Source organism: Nanorana parkeri, unplaced genomic scaffold (genome assembly GCF_000935625.1).
Source record: "Nanorana parkeri isolate BGI_ZX_2015 unplaced genomic scaffold, ASM93562v1 scaffold5, whole genome shotgun sequence".
In the NCBI taxonomy this organism is placed as follows: Eukaryota; Metazoa; Chordata; class Amphibia; order Anura; family Dicroglossidae; genus Nanorana; species Nanorana parkeri.
In genome coordinates this window covers 1,061,463-1,077,845 of record NW_017306273.1, presented here as the reverse complement: position 1 = coordinate 1,077,845, position 16,383 = coordinate 1,061,463, and the positions used below count along the sequence as shown (strand labels likewise).

General features: G+C 42.9%; 1 protein-coding gene across 1 annotated transcript in view; it reads right to left on the bottom strand.

Annotated features, from left to right (window-relative positions):
* The window catches only part of ESPN (espin), a 116,349-nt gene that overhangs the window by 27,085 nt on the left and 72,881 nt on the right, over positions 1 to 16,383 (bottom strand). Inside the window, exon 8 of the mRNA XM_018576596.1 lies at positions 1,256 to 1,390. Coding sequence (XP_018432098.1) covers positions 1,256 to 1,390 — 135 coding nt within the window. The remainder of the gene's footprint in view (positions 1 to 1,255; positions 1,391 to 16,383) is intronic.

Here is a 16,383-nt window from a genome sequence, read left to right as displayed (position 1 = left end):
GGGGGGGGGGGGGGATGACTGATCAGAGAGGAGGCAGGAGGAGGATGGAAGTGGGGGGTACTGATTAGAGAGGAGGCGGGGGATGGGATAGAGGAATACTAATCAGAAGAATGCTAACTGTTCACGGAGTAGGGGGACGCAATACTTGCCTTGGGCACTGAAAAACCAAGTTACGCCCCTGACAGCAATGAAAACATCGTAGGGGCTCTAATCCTGCCCTACGCGATCTAAAACTTTAAAAAAGGGATTTGGCTATACGTACACTTTAATTTTGAAGACTCTTCCACAATGGGCAGAAACGTGAATATACTTTCTCACCAACACAAGGAGAGGAACTCAATTACTGGACCTTCTTTGGAAAAAGGTCAGATGCTGTCAGATGACACCCACAATGGGTATTGTTTAAAAAAGCAATTCCTTTAGACAACAACTTGATTGTTACACAACACATGGCACATGGAAATAAGAAGGGAACAATGGTGCTGGTAACATATTTCCATTTTAACGAGGAAAAAAAAACTCACCCAAGCCTCAGTAACATCAAAAAACACTGGGATTCAGGATTCAGTCAGGGTGGCTATCCTTGAACAGGTGGAGGGCAGAATATTCAAGTCTCTAACTTCTGTAAAAGAATCTTTAGCGTTTGTCTAAAACTTGAGGAGGAGCTTTCGATTCACAGTGCTTTGAAATTTTAAAGCACCCCTATGCTGAAAAACATACAGGGGCTGACCCTGTCTGAAAGTATCAGTTGCCTGGCAGTCTCTGGCTTCAATACTTTTCGAGTAACTGTCCTAAAACTAACATATAGATATAATACCATATACTATATACACTAGAAGGTCATACGTTGTCAGAAACCTGATTATCACATCTATATAAGCTTGTTGGACATCCCATTCCAATAACCATGGTCATCAAGCAGAACTAAAGTCCACTGCATGTCCCCAGAACCTCTGCCATAATGCACAGCCTTTTGTGTCATGCAAAGTTCTCGGCCTGAAGCCAGAATCTTGATAATGTAAATTAAAAGAACAGGAATGAAATTGTGATCCTTTGACAATGGAAACAGCAGGTGGGCAGGAACGGGAACTCAGTGCAGAGATCTTGCCACTGGTGTTAAGGTTAAGTCCCATCTTTATATGCTTTTCTGACAAAGTTGATATTCTAAGTCAGGCCAGCCACATAATCAATTGTCAAATCAACTGCTAATTAAACTGGTCGGAAGCAACACGGTTTTAATCAGTGAGCATCCTACCTCCTCACTGTGTGCCATCTTTTTGGCCTCCGAAGACTCTTGGGAGTTCTGTCCCAGATATTTGTAGTAATCCCCAGTGCTGGGCTGCTTATTGAAGTTTCTTGACTTGCGGCAGGAGTCGGCCCTTCGTAGCCCCTCGGGACTGCTTTCTCGCGATGTCAACTGCAAAAACAGGATTGCAGATGCAGCATTAGACTGCAGATCATGGAAAGAAAATACATTGGCTCCCGTGTGTGTGTGTGTGCGCGCTTGTGATGGTAGGGACCCTAGATTATGAGCTCCTTGAGGACAGGGTGATGTCCTGATGTGAACTAATAGTATGTAAAGCTCTGCATCAACTGATGGCGTTACATAAATACCTTCAATAAAAAAAAAATGAATATATAGATGAGTAACAGGAAAATAATTTTGCATAAGATTAATAATCACTTTGCATAGCACCACCACATACCATGACACCTTATAAAGAATGTCAACTCAGCTACATCAGTTCCATGATAGAATGGAGCCTCTAATTCAAAGTCCCCAACACAGTCACTTAAACAAAGTTTCAGAAATATAGATACAAGCAGACTAAAACATCAATATAACAGTTCTCCATTTGTTTGGCCTTTATCCTTTCTACTTTTCCCTTTCTGTCCACAAAATGATCATTGCCAAATAGAAGTCTAATTCAATATTTTTGGGGGGCACATTTTCCCCTGTGGTCTGTAAAGCAACATGCTCCACCATCTCAGAATTTAACTTGCCAACAACTGAAAAAGAGTGCAATTTCAAAGTATACTGGGCTGGGGTGCGTTCACAATGAAAGTTTCTGAATAGGATATTTAAAGATCTTCACCGGCAGATTAGAGATCAGACAGGGATGCTAAAAGTAAGAGCAGGAACTGGACAGTCCTTGCTAAAATATTTTGAGTTATATACCATGCTGAATGGTTTTCTGAAGGGGTCACTCTCCAGCAACTGAGCTCACTAGCATGTAGGCATTGGGGTGGGGGTGATACCATTATTCAGCTTTGTGATGGCCACAGAAGTTGAGCAGAGCTAGGAATTCTGATAAGGATCGCTGGCAACTGTTATCCTCAAGAAATATGATAACCCAATGTTTGTGTTGGATTTCCATTAACCACAAAACAATGGGATATTAATTGGAGTGGAGAAGGCCTTAAACAAGCCCCATTCCCATGTGTGCATTACGGTAAATCCATGGGTTCATGTGTGTGTGAAAAGCACTCCACGCACACGTACACTAGTTCTTACCACATTTGTACTATTGTGCACCACAACGCCTAGCTGTGCATTGCAGTGTGCTTTGGTAAAACAAATGGTGGATGCTTTCTAACCACTTAGGAAGCCAGGCGGCACGCCAGGACTCGTGTTCTGGCTTCCCAATTGGTAGGGAGCCACGCTACCTGGCAACAAGTGACGCCGGCTTCCTAGCCAATCAGGAATCCGGGAGGCGGGTGATGACGTGCCACCTGGCTTCCTGATTCGTCAGGAAGCCAGGCAGCCTTGGCAGGCGAAGCCGGTGTTCTTTCGCTAGAACACTGGGTGCACAGGCAATCAGGAAGCCAGGCGACTGGCCATGATTCGCCGCCCGACTTCCTAGTAATCTGGGAACACGGCACCGGTACTCAGTATCGGCGAGTACCTAAAAAATATTGGTACTCGATACCAAAAAAACAGTATTGGTGCATCCCTACAAATTGGTAAACTAAACCTGAGATTGTAGTCCATCACGGGAGCGAGCTTGGAGCGGCGACTACTTTACAACACACACAGGGACCATGGGGAACAAAAGTAGCTCCCCTCCAGAAGGAAGGACAGTGTCAGCACCAATTCAGAGATGATTTGAAGATCTACAGCTGAGTGATACACAAATAAGATGCATTTATATAGTTAAGGTACTTGAATGTATTTTTAAGATGCAACTCCTGAGTTTAGTGTCACTTTAAATTGCCCTTCCAAAGCTCAACTGTAATGTCATTCCTCTCAGCACGTATGCAGTTAACCAGCTTATATAGCTGTGTGAAGCACACACAATAATTAGAGTCTTCTAAGTAAATAGCACATTGTAGGCATTTGTTGAATTAAGTAAATGAGAATTTTCTGGCAGGCATGTAAAATCTACTTTTTGCATATTTTGCAAGCTTAACAGCTCAGCTAAAAAAACCGAGAGCCAGATCTAGCTGCTTGCAGATTACAAGACAAGGGGCTTTATCACTCCGTTCATCAACGTGTCAGCTTAGCGCAAAACATTCTGTAACAAATTTGGCAATAATAACTTAATATGGGCTCATACTAAATGGAAGTTTCCAGCTTAGAAGTCATATGTAAGCGAAGAGTGGTTGGAAAATGTGACAGTACAATGATGTTCTTGTAGTGCAACTCCAACAAAAATGGTTTCCAAATAGTTTTAGATATAGATGGGTGGGCTGATGGGTGGGCTGAGTCAGCCTCTAGCTTATTACATTTTTTGGTACTCCAACAGTGAGATCTTTGATCATATATTGGAGGTTTGCTAGTAATCACAGCAGTGAAGGTTCAATACAATTCGTCCGATGCGCCTAATGGTGCAACATAAAGACTCTGGTCTAGTATTAAAGCTGAACTCCGGGCTAAGTAAATATTTTCTAAATACAAGAGTCATGTGTATTCTTCCATGAATCTTAATGACCTTTGTGTATTTCTTCCAGATCTGTGCAGTAATCCAGTGTGAGACTTGGAGCTTCCTGGAATAAAGACCAGTCACTGCTGCTCTCTCTCCTTGTGCAGAGTGACTGGTCTGGTCTCCGCCCCCTCCTGTAATACAGACCGGTCACTGCTGCTCTCTCTCCTTGTGCAGGGTGACTGGTCTGGTCTCGTCTCCACAACCTCCTGTAGTTTTCAGCAGGCAGCATGTCGTGAGTGTGATCTGCTGGACCCCTCCCACAGCTCTGTTCCCTGTACAGGCTATGTATAACCCAGTCATAATTTAACCACTACTTTTAAAAGGTAATATCTGGTTTGCAAAGGCATTTTTATCCTTTGGTTATTGATGAATATATTTCAAGTTTTTTTGTCCAGTTCTCAGCTTTAAGGATTGAACAAATGCGGGCAGCCATTAAAAGGTAAGAGAACTTCCAGGGAAACGTCAACAGATTGAGTGCTTGGCCAAATGTTACTCCTTTGTAAATGTTCATATTTGTATAAAATCCTTGATAAAAATAGACATTACAAAGTGTTTCCATGTGTCAGTGTGTGCAGCGCATTCTGGGTTTTCCAATAAGAAAGCCCAGCAATAACTTTGCACTTTGCTCCCACAAAATTAAGATTTACATAGCATCATCTTTGTTAGGAGGGGGTGTCCCTCCTCTGAGTAATTCAGCTGACTCATTAAGCTGTGTATTTACACAGAGAAGGGTGTCCCTTCTCTGACTCATTCAGCAGTGTGTGTTACCTGATATTCGGCTATTGGGTCTATATTCACTATTAGGAGGAAGTGACTCTCCTCGGTCTCATTCAGCTGTGTATGTGGCAACGTAATATTCAGCTACTAGCTCTATATTCAAAGCTCAGCAGTAAACCAGCTATATGAAACCCCAGAGTGCCATATTCAACTTGGACAGCTGCTGGAAAAGGGAAGCTGTGAAATGTTTATATAATATTTCATATCCATTTGATTTAAAATTAATTTTTGTATTTCTGAACATATTATATACATAAACATACACTATATTACCAAAAGTATTGGAACACCTGCCTTTGCACGCACATGAACTTTAATGGCATCCCAGTCTTAGTCCGTAGGGTTCAATATTGAGTTGGCTCCGCCCTCTGCATCTATAACAGCTTCAACTTTTCTGGAAAGGCGTCCACAAGGTTTAGGAGTGTGTCTATGGGAATGTTGGACCATTCTTCCAGAAGTGCATTTGTGAGGTCAGGTTGGACGAGAAGGCATGTTGGACGAGAAGGCCGGGCTCGCAGTCTCTGCTCCAATTCATCCCAAAAGGTGTTCTATCGGGTTGAGGTCAGGACTCTGTGCAGGCCAGTCAAGTTCCTCCACCCCAAACTCGCTCATCCATGTCTTTATGGACCTTGCTTTGTGCACTGGTGCGCAGTCATGTTGGAACAGGAAGGGGCCGTCCCCAAACTGTTCTCTCAAAGTTGGGAGCATGAAATTGTCCAAAATGTGTTGGTATGCTGATGCCTTAAGAGTTCCCTTCACTGGAACTAAGGGGCCAAGCCCAACCCCTGCAACAAGCCCCACGCCATAACCCCCCCTCTACCGAACTTTACACTTGGCACAATGCAGTCAGGCAAGTACCGCTCTCCTGGCAACCGCCAAACACTGACATCCATCGGATTGCCAGAAAAGGAAGCGTGATTCGTCACTCCAGAGAATACAACTCCACTTCTCTAGAGTCCAGTGGCGGCGTGCTTTACACCACTACATCCAACGCTTTGCATTGCACTTGGTAATGTAAGGCTTGGATGCAGCTGCTCGGCCATGGAAACCCATTCCATGAAGCTCTCTACGCACTGTTGTTGTGCCAATCTGAAGGCCACACGAAGTCTGTAGCTATTGACTCTGCAGACAGTTAGCGACTTCTGTGCACTGTGCGCTTCAGCATGCGCTGACCCCACTCTGTCATTTTACATGGCCTACCATTTTGAGGCTGAGTTGCTGTTGATCCCAGTTGCTTCCACTTTGTTATAATACCACTAACAGTTGACCGTGGAATATTTAGTAGCAAGGAAATTTCACGGAACACCTCAATCCAATGATTTGGATTGAGTCAAATACTTTTGGTAATATAGTGTATATGTAAAACACCATACACGCCCTTTAAACTAAAAGGGGCCCATTATTCACCATAGACTCAGAAATGCAAGCATGCACCACTTGCTGATTAAAGCTGTTCTCCAGCAAGGGACCCCACTGCCACAAACAATACAACCCACCCTCCTGTAGCTAATAACTACAGAAATCTAAAATAAAATCTAAATGTCTCTTTAAAAAAGAAGAACAATACTATGTAACTATATAACTATGTAACTCCAGGAAATGTAAAAATGAACCCTTGCAGTGGGGCTACCCCCCACGCTGCAAGGATGGACTGCTAATTTTGGTCTGCGTAAGGTAGGTGATGGAGACACTTCCCTGCCAGAGCAGAGGCGAGTGCTTACCACTGCAGGACAGAGGATCAGGCGACTATATTTTCTTTACAAGCCGTAGAACAAAACGAACAGTTAACGCTTGCAGTGCGTGGGGGGGGGTTTAGCTGAAAGGGTTAATTTCTAAATTTCCTGGAGTTCTTCTTTAACATGACTAAATCCATGGTCATGTGACCTGCAGAGTTTTCTGTCTTCTACACAGCAGAAAAGCAGGGTCTTTCTTCCACCGCTTTGGCCGCTGTTGGGTGTCAACATTTCCCACTGGCTGTCCAGCAGTGAGCTCTTTCAGGCTCCAGAAGACTAAAGCAGCACGATAATGTGGCTCATCACTGGTTGGGGCGGGCCAGACCGCTGGTATCTAGAGGTCAGGGTGAGGGACACGTAATGTCGAATTGGGAGCAATGGCCAGGATTCTCGCACAGGGCGCCTAAAGGCCTAAGGCCGGCCCTGGATGGAAGTGTTGGCAGGGTGGGTTTAATTTTGCCCAAAGATGGACTTTACGTTTACATCTATGAAAATATATCTATTAAAATATATATATATTGTGTGCATGTTAAATAAATAAATTAGTTTATGTTATGAACAAATACAGTCCAACCTAAAGATCCTGTCATTATTTGTAGCTTAGGTGCCGAGTCATGCATTCTAGTTCTCTAGAATTACTGTGGCATTAGAGAGGTTTTCTCTATTGAGGAAGTAATCCCTAATAAAAAGCCCAGGTCTCAGGTATTTTAAGGCTAGCAACTACTGTGTCACTAGAGAAGGTCCTAGAACGTAACATATTGTATAACAAAAGTCCGGAAAAATAACTGAAGAGCGTGGTCAGCCCTGGAAAGATGACCCAGACCTTGAGGTTGGGTAGCAAGGTTCTAAGGAGCACCAGATGATTCCTCGTTCATTGATTTTTTTGTACATCTTAATGAACACATTATAAATGTTGAACGGCAGGTTGAATATGATAGTGTACAGTAACAAGCATACTGTATGTGGTAATAGAGGTAAGCAAGAACTGGAAGGAATATTATTAAATCCAGCCACAGTGACGAGACACTGTACTGACCAGTCAAGGAACTATTGGATTAGGTAATTCCAGGAAACCAAAGCTTGTTCTAATTCAAATCACAAGCGCAGAAGCACATGGACAATTTTTAAAAGTTTAATCATGCTACTGAATCTCTAGCAAATACTAGACATGTGCGAGTCGTTTCGTTATATATAATATAACATATCCGAAAGCACCCGAAATCATCCGAATCCAAAATTTCGGATTTGAAACGATTTTCGTCCAAATCCTGTGCGGATAAAAACAAATTAAGAGAAGGATTTTAATGTCCCTTTAATAGTAAAGACTAGAGCACAGCAACCAGAAATGACAAATGTGCCAATTCTGCTACCCCACCACCTCAAGTTGAATTTTCAATAATTCGTCCGAATTCCGAATCAGATCCGAATACGAATCTGATTCCCGAAACGAAACACATAGGATCCGAATTCCAAAAACAAAATAAACGAAATCCGAAACAAAATGAATTTTTAGCCGCTGCACGTCTAGCAAATACATGACCCCCACACACCTTCTCAATGGAACAATCCCCCCATCGTAAATATTTTGGCATGCATAATTCTGTACTACAGAGGATGGCACACATGACGTGACATCAGCGCCATTCTTTGCAGCCTTCTCCTGTGAACCCAGGCCAGCATGATAAGGCACCCCCAGGGGGTATGTCCAGGGAGGGGTCTAAATGATGCTCGGGGTGATTCAACCCAGATGTAGTATATAGCAGTGATCAATTGCATACGATTTCATAATGGTCCAAATGTGTGCAATATCAGCATGACAGAGCTACTAAAAATCATCTGAGTGTTCCTGCACTGATGGTCAGGCATTACTTAAAGTGAAACCATGCAGGGAATGTGGAGAGTTAGCCGTGTATAGGCTTCAAATTATGCTCCCCCATACCCAGAAGTACAAGGTATTTTTCTTCGCTCCTGGTGGCCAAGCAAAGTGTTGGGGTAATGAGGGAAGGCTGAATATGTGCCGTTTGTGGGGCCACCATTAAAGTGAACCTGTTGCTTTGTCCAGCATAGGTTAGCTTTAAAGCAGATCTAAAACCAAGAACCAAAATGGAATATATTGCGGCTTACCAGCCTTGCTACAAATGAAGAGTACACTAGGGCTGGAGGCTGATATGCCCTGATGTTAAGATTGCGTTGATCTGTGCAGATCAATGCAGCTCAACTGATGTGGTGTGAATGAACCCAAAGAGAAGTTCCAAACAAAAGTTACAAAATATAATGATATTATATGTATAATATGCTATATAAAGTTGTAAAAGTTTATAAAGTCAGCCAACAGCAATTGGAAATACTAGTCTCATCGGTTCACTGGCCCTGAGATCGAGGAAATATGCATTCAAATACACAAACAGCAAGATAAAGACAATGAGTAAAGTCATAAAAGAGACTCATCACAAGATTAAATTGTTGCAGTAAAAATATTCACACGGAAGTGATTGCTAAGAATTTATTTTTTCACAAGAATCGTATGAAATACTGAAAGTTTACTGTACGGTCAATATTATATGGACACATCTCTAAATGATTGAATTAATGGCTTTCTAATGTAGGCTACTGTTTATGGCATACAAAGACATTTTAGACTGTGGTCTTCCAACCTTGTGGAAACAGTTTTTATACCAGCATGACTGTGCTCCTTGTACAAAGCCAGCCCCACATAGACATGGTTTGAGGAGCTTGGCATGGTGGAAATCAAGTGGCCTTCACGGAGCTCTGACCTAAACCCTACTGAACGCCTTTGAAGTGAATTGGTATGCCCATGATGAGCCAGTTCTTCTCATGCAACATCAGTATCTGACCTCACAAATGCTCTTTTGTGTAAATAGGCACAAATTCCCCCAGAGACACTCCAAAACCTTGTGTAAAGCCTTGGAATGATGGTCAGGTGCCCACAAAATTTTGGCCATGTAGTACATTTCATCATTTCATTAGGAAAGGGATGCCACAGACAGTACTGCCAAAACAAATTTAATGTTGATCTGATTGTAGTATATTAAGGGAACAGCACTGCCCCTCACAAAAACACCTCCATCCAGAAAGCCAAAAATCATACACAGACTCCAGTATACCAACAGTCTAGAATAATGTTCAGTCACATACCCCATAAGAGGGCTTCTTATAGATTATTGTCTGTAATATTGTATTGATGCACATCCATAACATTCTGCCGTTAATACAATTACTCAAAGTGCCAATCTATTCCTGACCCAACTACAAAGAACAATTTCCAATAAAAAGAAATTCCACGGTGGTCAGGATAGATTGATTTCCATCCACACAAAATCAGACTGGGGCACAACTGTGTTGGGGTGTTTCACATTGAGCTACAGTTTGGTTTGTCCCTCCATATACGCGGACAGAGGTGTCTTTTCCAATCTTAAATTATATATGCATATTTGTAGTGTAAAAAAAAACAAAAAATAAATAAAAAAAGAACAACCCTTTTAAGCAATTGCTAGCATTAAAAGAAAAAACCTTGGCAACAAGGTCATAAGTCAGCTTGTTAGCATCACCATTTATCTATGTTGGACTATATTATAAACTCTTACTTAAATCTGAAATATGGCAACCCAATAACTATTAAGTAAAAAGCCAGCAAAGTAAAATATCAATATTATTAAATTAATATAAAAAGGGGTTTATTGTACAGCTGGTCAGTTAATAAAAACTATTAGTCTGTACAGTAGGGTTGGACACATCCCAGGACAGATTCCCTATCAAATTGCCCACCCCTACAGGGACAACACTTGGGAGCATATGAATTTGGAACCAGCAACTGGTAATTGTGTTTTAGTATCAAACTAGTAAGCATGTTAAAGTTAAAGTTAAAAAAACAAACAAAACATCAACAAAAAACGGCTAATTAGATAGTTTGCTGCAACTTCATTTCTGAGATTTTTTTTTTTCTAAAAGATATCCAATGCTGTTTTTATGTAGTTATGCCCTTTTTCTTCAATAAAAACTACAATTTAAAAAAATAAAAATAGAAAATATTTATAACAAAAAGCTATGCCATATAGATAACACAAAGTAAAAGCAACAAAGAAATGTAATGTTACTATAAAAAAATAATAGATTATAAACATAACAGATACATAAGTTTATGGGTTTGTTATGCTGCACTGGCAATACGGTTCTAAAGAACTAGAAGGCAGAAAAAGACTCTTGGGCAGAGCCAGTGATAACTGAAAACATTTGGGATGTAGCCATCTAAACTGTGAAGGGAGTTTTGCTCCGGGGCACAAAATAAGAAAAAAATAAAATTGCAAAATTAAAGAAATCTTACCTTTGTGTCCTCCCTGGCTTGCAGGCACGAAAAAAAAAAGCTTCTCGTCTGTAACAGGGGTTACATGACACCTCTGTCCAGAACACCTGTGACACACAATCCAGCCTCTCAAATTACCTTACCTCTGTAACGAATTACACAGAGCTGAACCTATCAGATCGCACTGACATGACATCACTGGCAGCTGCCCGGCCAATCGCAGGGAGAGGGATTTTACCTCTATATGCAAAACCGGCCTTGAATCACCTGGCTGCATAGATAAAAAGAAAAAAAAAATCTGCCAGGATAGAAGCTACCAGAGATATAGCTAGAGAAGAACTCTGGACTGAAACTCCAAAGGAGTTGCGACTACAGAATACATTACATTTCTTTTTAGAGCAATCTAGAATCCTAGCAAAGGCAACGTCTAACTCAACTGCCTGAGGGAGAGTCTGCAGGTCTCAGGCGGCTAGAAAAGGTCTGATGGCAAATAGTTAAACTGAAATGCAAATATCCGATTAATGAAATGTGACATGTGACAAGAAGCAGGTCTTTGTTTATGGATCTCAAAGCCGGGTGGAGGAACGGTTCACAAAAGCAGCTCTATCACATATCTGTAAAACTGCATAACAACCAGTGGGGAAAAGTTGTGCTTATATAAAGAGGTATTTGGGCAATAGATAAGAATGAAGGAGTGCTAAGCACTAGCCAGGACCTTTACAAATAAAAGTGAAGTTTTGGATAGAGAAAAGGGGTATAACCAGGGGCATAACTAGAAATCACAGGGCCCCATAGCAAAATTTTGTATGGTTACACCCTTGCAGAGCCCACCTGAGATACTACACAGCCCACCTGAGAGTGACCCTGCAGAGCCCACTATAGACTCTCTTTGGAGGGCTCTGCAGGGTCTCAGGTGGGCTGGTCACACCCCTGCACACCTCTTACCTGTCAGCCCCGATCTGCTGTAAGCCTTGTCCACTGCCGGGCCACCCACCTCCACAGTCACTGGCTGGCCCCACCTCGTCCGCTGTGCCCCACCTCCTCCTCTGCTGCCGAAGCCTGGCCCTCGCCTCCATAGATGCTGGCTGTCACTGACTCAGCAGCAGCTGTGAGGAGGAACACGGCGCTGCGCAGATCACCGACAGGTTGTCACAGCGGCACGTTGCTCCTCACAGCCGCCAGTGACAGCCAGCAGCCTGCAATGCCATAATGACCCAGGCGGCCCGCATGGCATCAGGGGGACCCCTTTCATCCTCGTCCTGGCCGGCTCTCCCTGTGCCTCGGGCCCCAGAGCGGCCGCCTGGGTCGCTATGGCGATAGTCCTGCCACTGGTTATAACCCCCATCAGCTTGTTTTGCCATCCCATTGGGGAGATGTCCCTTCACTTCCTGTCCAATAGCTACAACAGTAAGGTAATGTAAAGGAAATTCTAGGTGGTCAGCAAAGTCACCAGAACTAGTGTTCCTAATGGAAGATTTCCCATCTATTTTCAGATGACAACCCAGGGGCAGAGAAGCAATGTTAACGTGACACTAAACTCAGGAGTTAAATCTTTCAAATCCATTCAAGTACCTTAACTATTAACAATAATGTCTCTTATTTGTGTATCACTCGGCTGTAGATCCTCAAATCATCTCTGAATTGTTGCGGACACTGTCCTTCCTTCTGGAGGGGGGCTACTTTTGTTCCCCATGGTCCATGTGTGTGTTGTAAAGTAGTCACTGCTCCAAGCTCACTCCCGGGATGGGCCTTAATCTCAATGTAAATGAGTAAACTAAGGCTCCATTAACATGAGCGGTTTTCCGTGCGTATTCGGCCGTACGAATATGCGCGGAACCACTGTAAACATTAAAAAAACAATGCATTTTAATGTGCATTGTTCAGACTATTGCGGGGACCTGAAAAATAGTCCAACAAGTATCAATGATCACCTGCACTCCATAACTCCATACAGCATATAGACCTTCAAATATGGAAGTTTGGTGCTCGAAGTGACAACATGGATGGCGCCATGTAAGATTCAGTCAGTAATCGAAGTCACCAGTACTCGATAATACGTGCAAGAAGTATAAGCACTTTTATTAAACTAGTCCAAGTGCGATTTCAGGGGCGCATTCCCCATGTTCGCGGCTATAGTAATAGCTGCAAAGCTGCAAACAAGCGGAATCTGCGCAGTTGTAAAGATTTTATCGGAAAACTGCGTGGGAATCGCAAACGCTATATGTGAATGAAGGCTAAAGGAGAGATTGTAATGGGAGTGAGCTTGGAGCGGTGACTACTTTACAACACACAGGGACCATGGGGAACAAAAGTAGCCACCCTCCAGAAGGAAGGACAGTGTCAGCACCAATTCAGAGATGATTTGAGGATCCGCAGGTGAGTGATACACCAATCAGATACATTGGGGGGAATTTATCAAAACTGTAGCAGAGAGAATCTGGAGCAGTTGCCCATGGCAACCAATCAGCTTCTCTCTTCAGTTTGTTCAATTAAGATTTAAAAAATGAAAGAGAGAAGCTGATTGGTTGCCATGCACAGCTGCTCCAGATATTGACTGCTCCAGTTTTGATAAATTCCCCTCATTGTTCTTAATAGTGAAAGGTACTTGAATGTATTTTTAAGATTTAACTCCTGAGTTTAGTGTCACTTTAAGGAGCGGTGCCACCATCTTAGTTACGTAGTGTGGCAAATCACAAGAGTAGCTGAACAGGATTCCAAAGACTAAATCGGTTTACATAATGTACATAGATGTCCTCTGCAAGTGTAGCAGTTTGCCTGCAGATGCCCTTTAAGCCGCGTCTACTCAATTTCACAGCAAGTGTATGTAAAATGCCACATTCCGCAAATGTCCTATAGATGCCAGAACGCATGCATCCATGCTATTAATTTTATACACGCTTTATACAAGGCCGCCTTTCTTTCAGGTTTACAGCTCCCTTAAAACATTATTCTCATCCTAAGATCCCATGTTGGCCCGGCTCTGCGCACACGTAACCGTGTATGTTGTATGACACACTAGCACGCAGGTACAATGTGAACAATGCACTTCCTTAAAATGGGAATCCTAGCCCAGCCCAGCTGAAACTCAATCCACCAATTCTATGTGGCAGAGCTATAGCTTGGATTGTGTAAACAGTTGTGTACATTCATAGCACGCCATTTCTCCTTTGTTCACGACGATCACTAAACAGCTGAAAATAGAATTCCAGCAAAACAAGTTAAAAAGGTCCCCACAAATGAAATATAATAATTATGTTAAATCAGATCGCCAGGCAAGCAGCTAAAATGCACAGCTGTAATACACACAGTATATGGGGGCTGCTTTAACTGCCAAATAATTTATAATTCTGTTCAGCCAGTCTTGAAAGCTTGACCCTTAACCAGCTGCCAACTGCATTCCCAGTGTCCTCCCTGTAGACAGTACTTTATTTGAGCAAGTCTTCCTGGTCCAAGACCCACCAACTCTGAGCATGGACAGTAAAGTAGTAAAAACTCCCTGATAGGGTCATCACTCTGCTCTCTCCTCTTGTCAGTGTAAGGCCTCATTCACACTGCCACGCGCGTGCGTATTGTACCATATGCAAATAAATGGCTCCATACACATAGCCGTGTATTGAGCCGTATATTTGCGTAGCGTATATATGCGCAAAAACAGGATGGAACAGAGATGCGTCCGGGCATCATATTTCTGCGTATTTACGTGCACATATGCGTGTTTGCGCGCATATACGCGCATACAGCTCATTAAAAATTCCATTACGAGTGATGCATTATGGGATTGCATATAGTGCACGCATAGACGCAATATACAATTTAGCTTGCGTTGTGTGTGAATGAGACCTAAGAAAGACAGTAATGTGCACTACAAGAGAGCTTGATTGTCTGCTGGGGCTTTCCCTACCTCTTCCAGTCTCAGTGCTGCATGTAGAGGAAAAGAAGAGGCTGAAATAGAGACAGATCCTGATACCTTTTCCCATCTATAAATACAAATTAAAGACTGTCTAAAAAAAAAAAAAAAAGGATTGCAATAATGTATCCCTCTTGTGCGTTAGGTGTTTTACATGCATGGAATACTTTCTTAATGCTCCAACGCCACTCTCTGTGTCCTTTGTGCACAGCCAGGGCCGTCGCTATAATGAGGTGTCAGGCAGCATATCTTTGGGTCACGTGGGGGGGCATGGCCGCTGTGCTGCACAATGTTTGCCCCCTTTCTAGCCAGAGCATCACAGGTTGGTAAGAGCCAGATGGGAGAGTTGTGTAAAGGGCCATACACATCTCCCCACCAAGCTCCTACCAACCTAGTCCTGCCCAGCTCTTGATGTCACTGGTTGCTAGCAGCTGAGCGGGATGCTCTGGCTGGCATCCTTCCCAGCTCCTGGCAACCAGTGACGTCAGTGAGCTGGGCGGGATGGCGGCCAGAGCTAGATTATGCAGAGGCCACCAACCTCGTGCAGCCCATGGCAGCCAAAGACGTCACTGGGTTGGACGTCGGGCAGGGAGATGATGTAGAGGCCCCCCCATCCACAGGTAGCGTGCAGTGCAAAACAAACACACACCCCCTCCCCAGAGTGCCGTTCAAGGCAGCAAAAATGCTTGGAACGCCCTTGCATTAAAATGGACCAAAAACCGGGCTTTTTTTTCAACAAAGTGCACCACAATGCATGGTAGGGTATTATTTCAAGTTGTGCTGCACTCCCAACGCATGTGCAGTGCAGCTGCATTTCCTTAGTGTGCTGGGGTTCCATTTAAAATGAATGGCACTGCAATACACTAATGCAAGTTGTTGTAATGCCCTGCAAATTGTGTTTTTGCCCCTATTGATTTTTTGAAAATAAATACCTGAATTTAATAGTTTTTCTTTATCTGCAAGGAGTTTGGTTTTCTTTTTCTGATACTTTGTGCACAAAGAAGTCAATTTTGCATTTTAAAAAGAAATTACAGTGTAACGAAAATATTCGGAGTTGTGATTTGCAATTATTTTTATGTGACCGTCAGATTTTTTAAAATGTTTATTTCCTGTTGGCTGGTTGTAATTTTCCTCTTCTACAGCCGGCTCCCATCTCACTAGTTTCCTATAGTTGCCACTAAACTCCACAAACAATGGGTGTGGACATTATCGGTGCTTCGAAAATGATTAACTGGGAATTCTATAAACATTTCTATGTATCAGTCGAGACGCCATAAAAAGATAAAAGTATATACAATATACATTTATTAACCCAATTAACATTTATACACAAATATCTAAGCATGCATTTATGAACTTGCTGATAAAATGAGGGACTTGTCCCAGAATAGAAAGTAGGACTTTGGCTGCCCGATGTTTATTTATTGTTTTCTTTGCTGTATATTGCTGCAAAGTTCAAAGTAAAGAGATTTCCGTGCTGGGGGAAGTAATATCTCCTACTCATAGAGTAGATACAGAGCAAGAGAGGAGCACTGATGGTGGATTCACATTCATGCACTTGCATTTCAGCAGGTTTATAACACGCTGCGGGGATACAGTGTCACATTAGGATGGCCGAGCGGTGAGGAGAGAGGGAAACGCTCGACCAGGCTCTGACAGCCGGCGGCTCTCTCTCTCCTCACCGCTCGGCCATCCTAAAGTGACAGCTCCCTTCTCCGC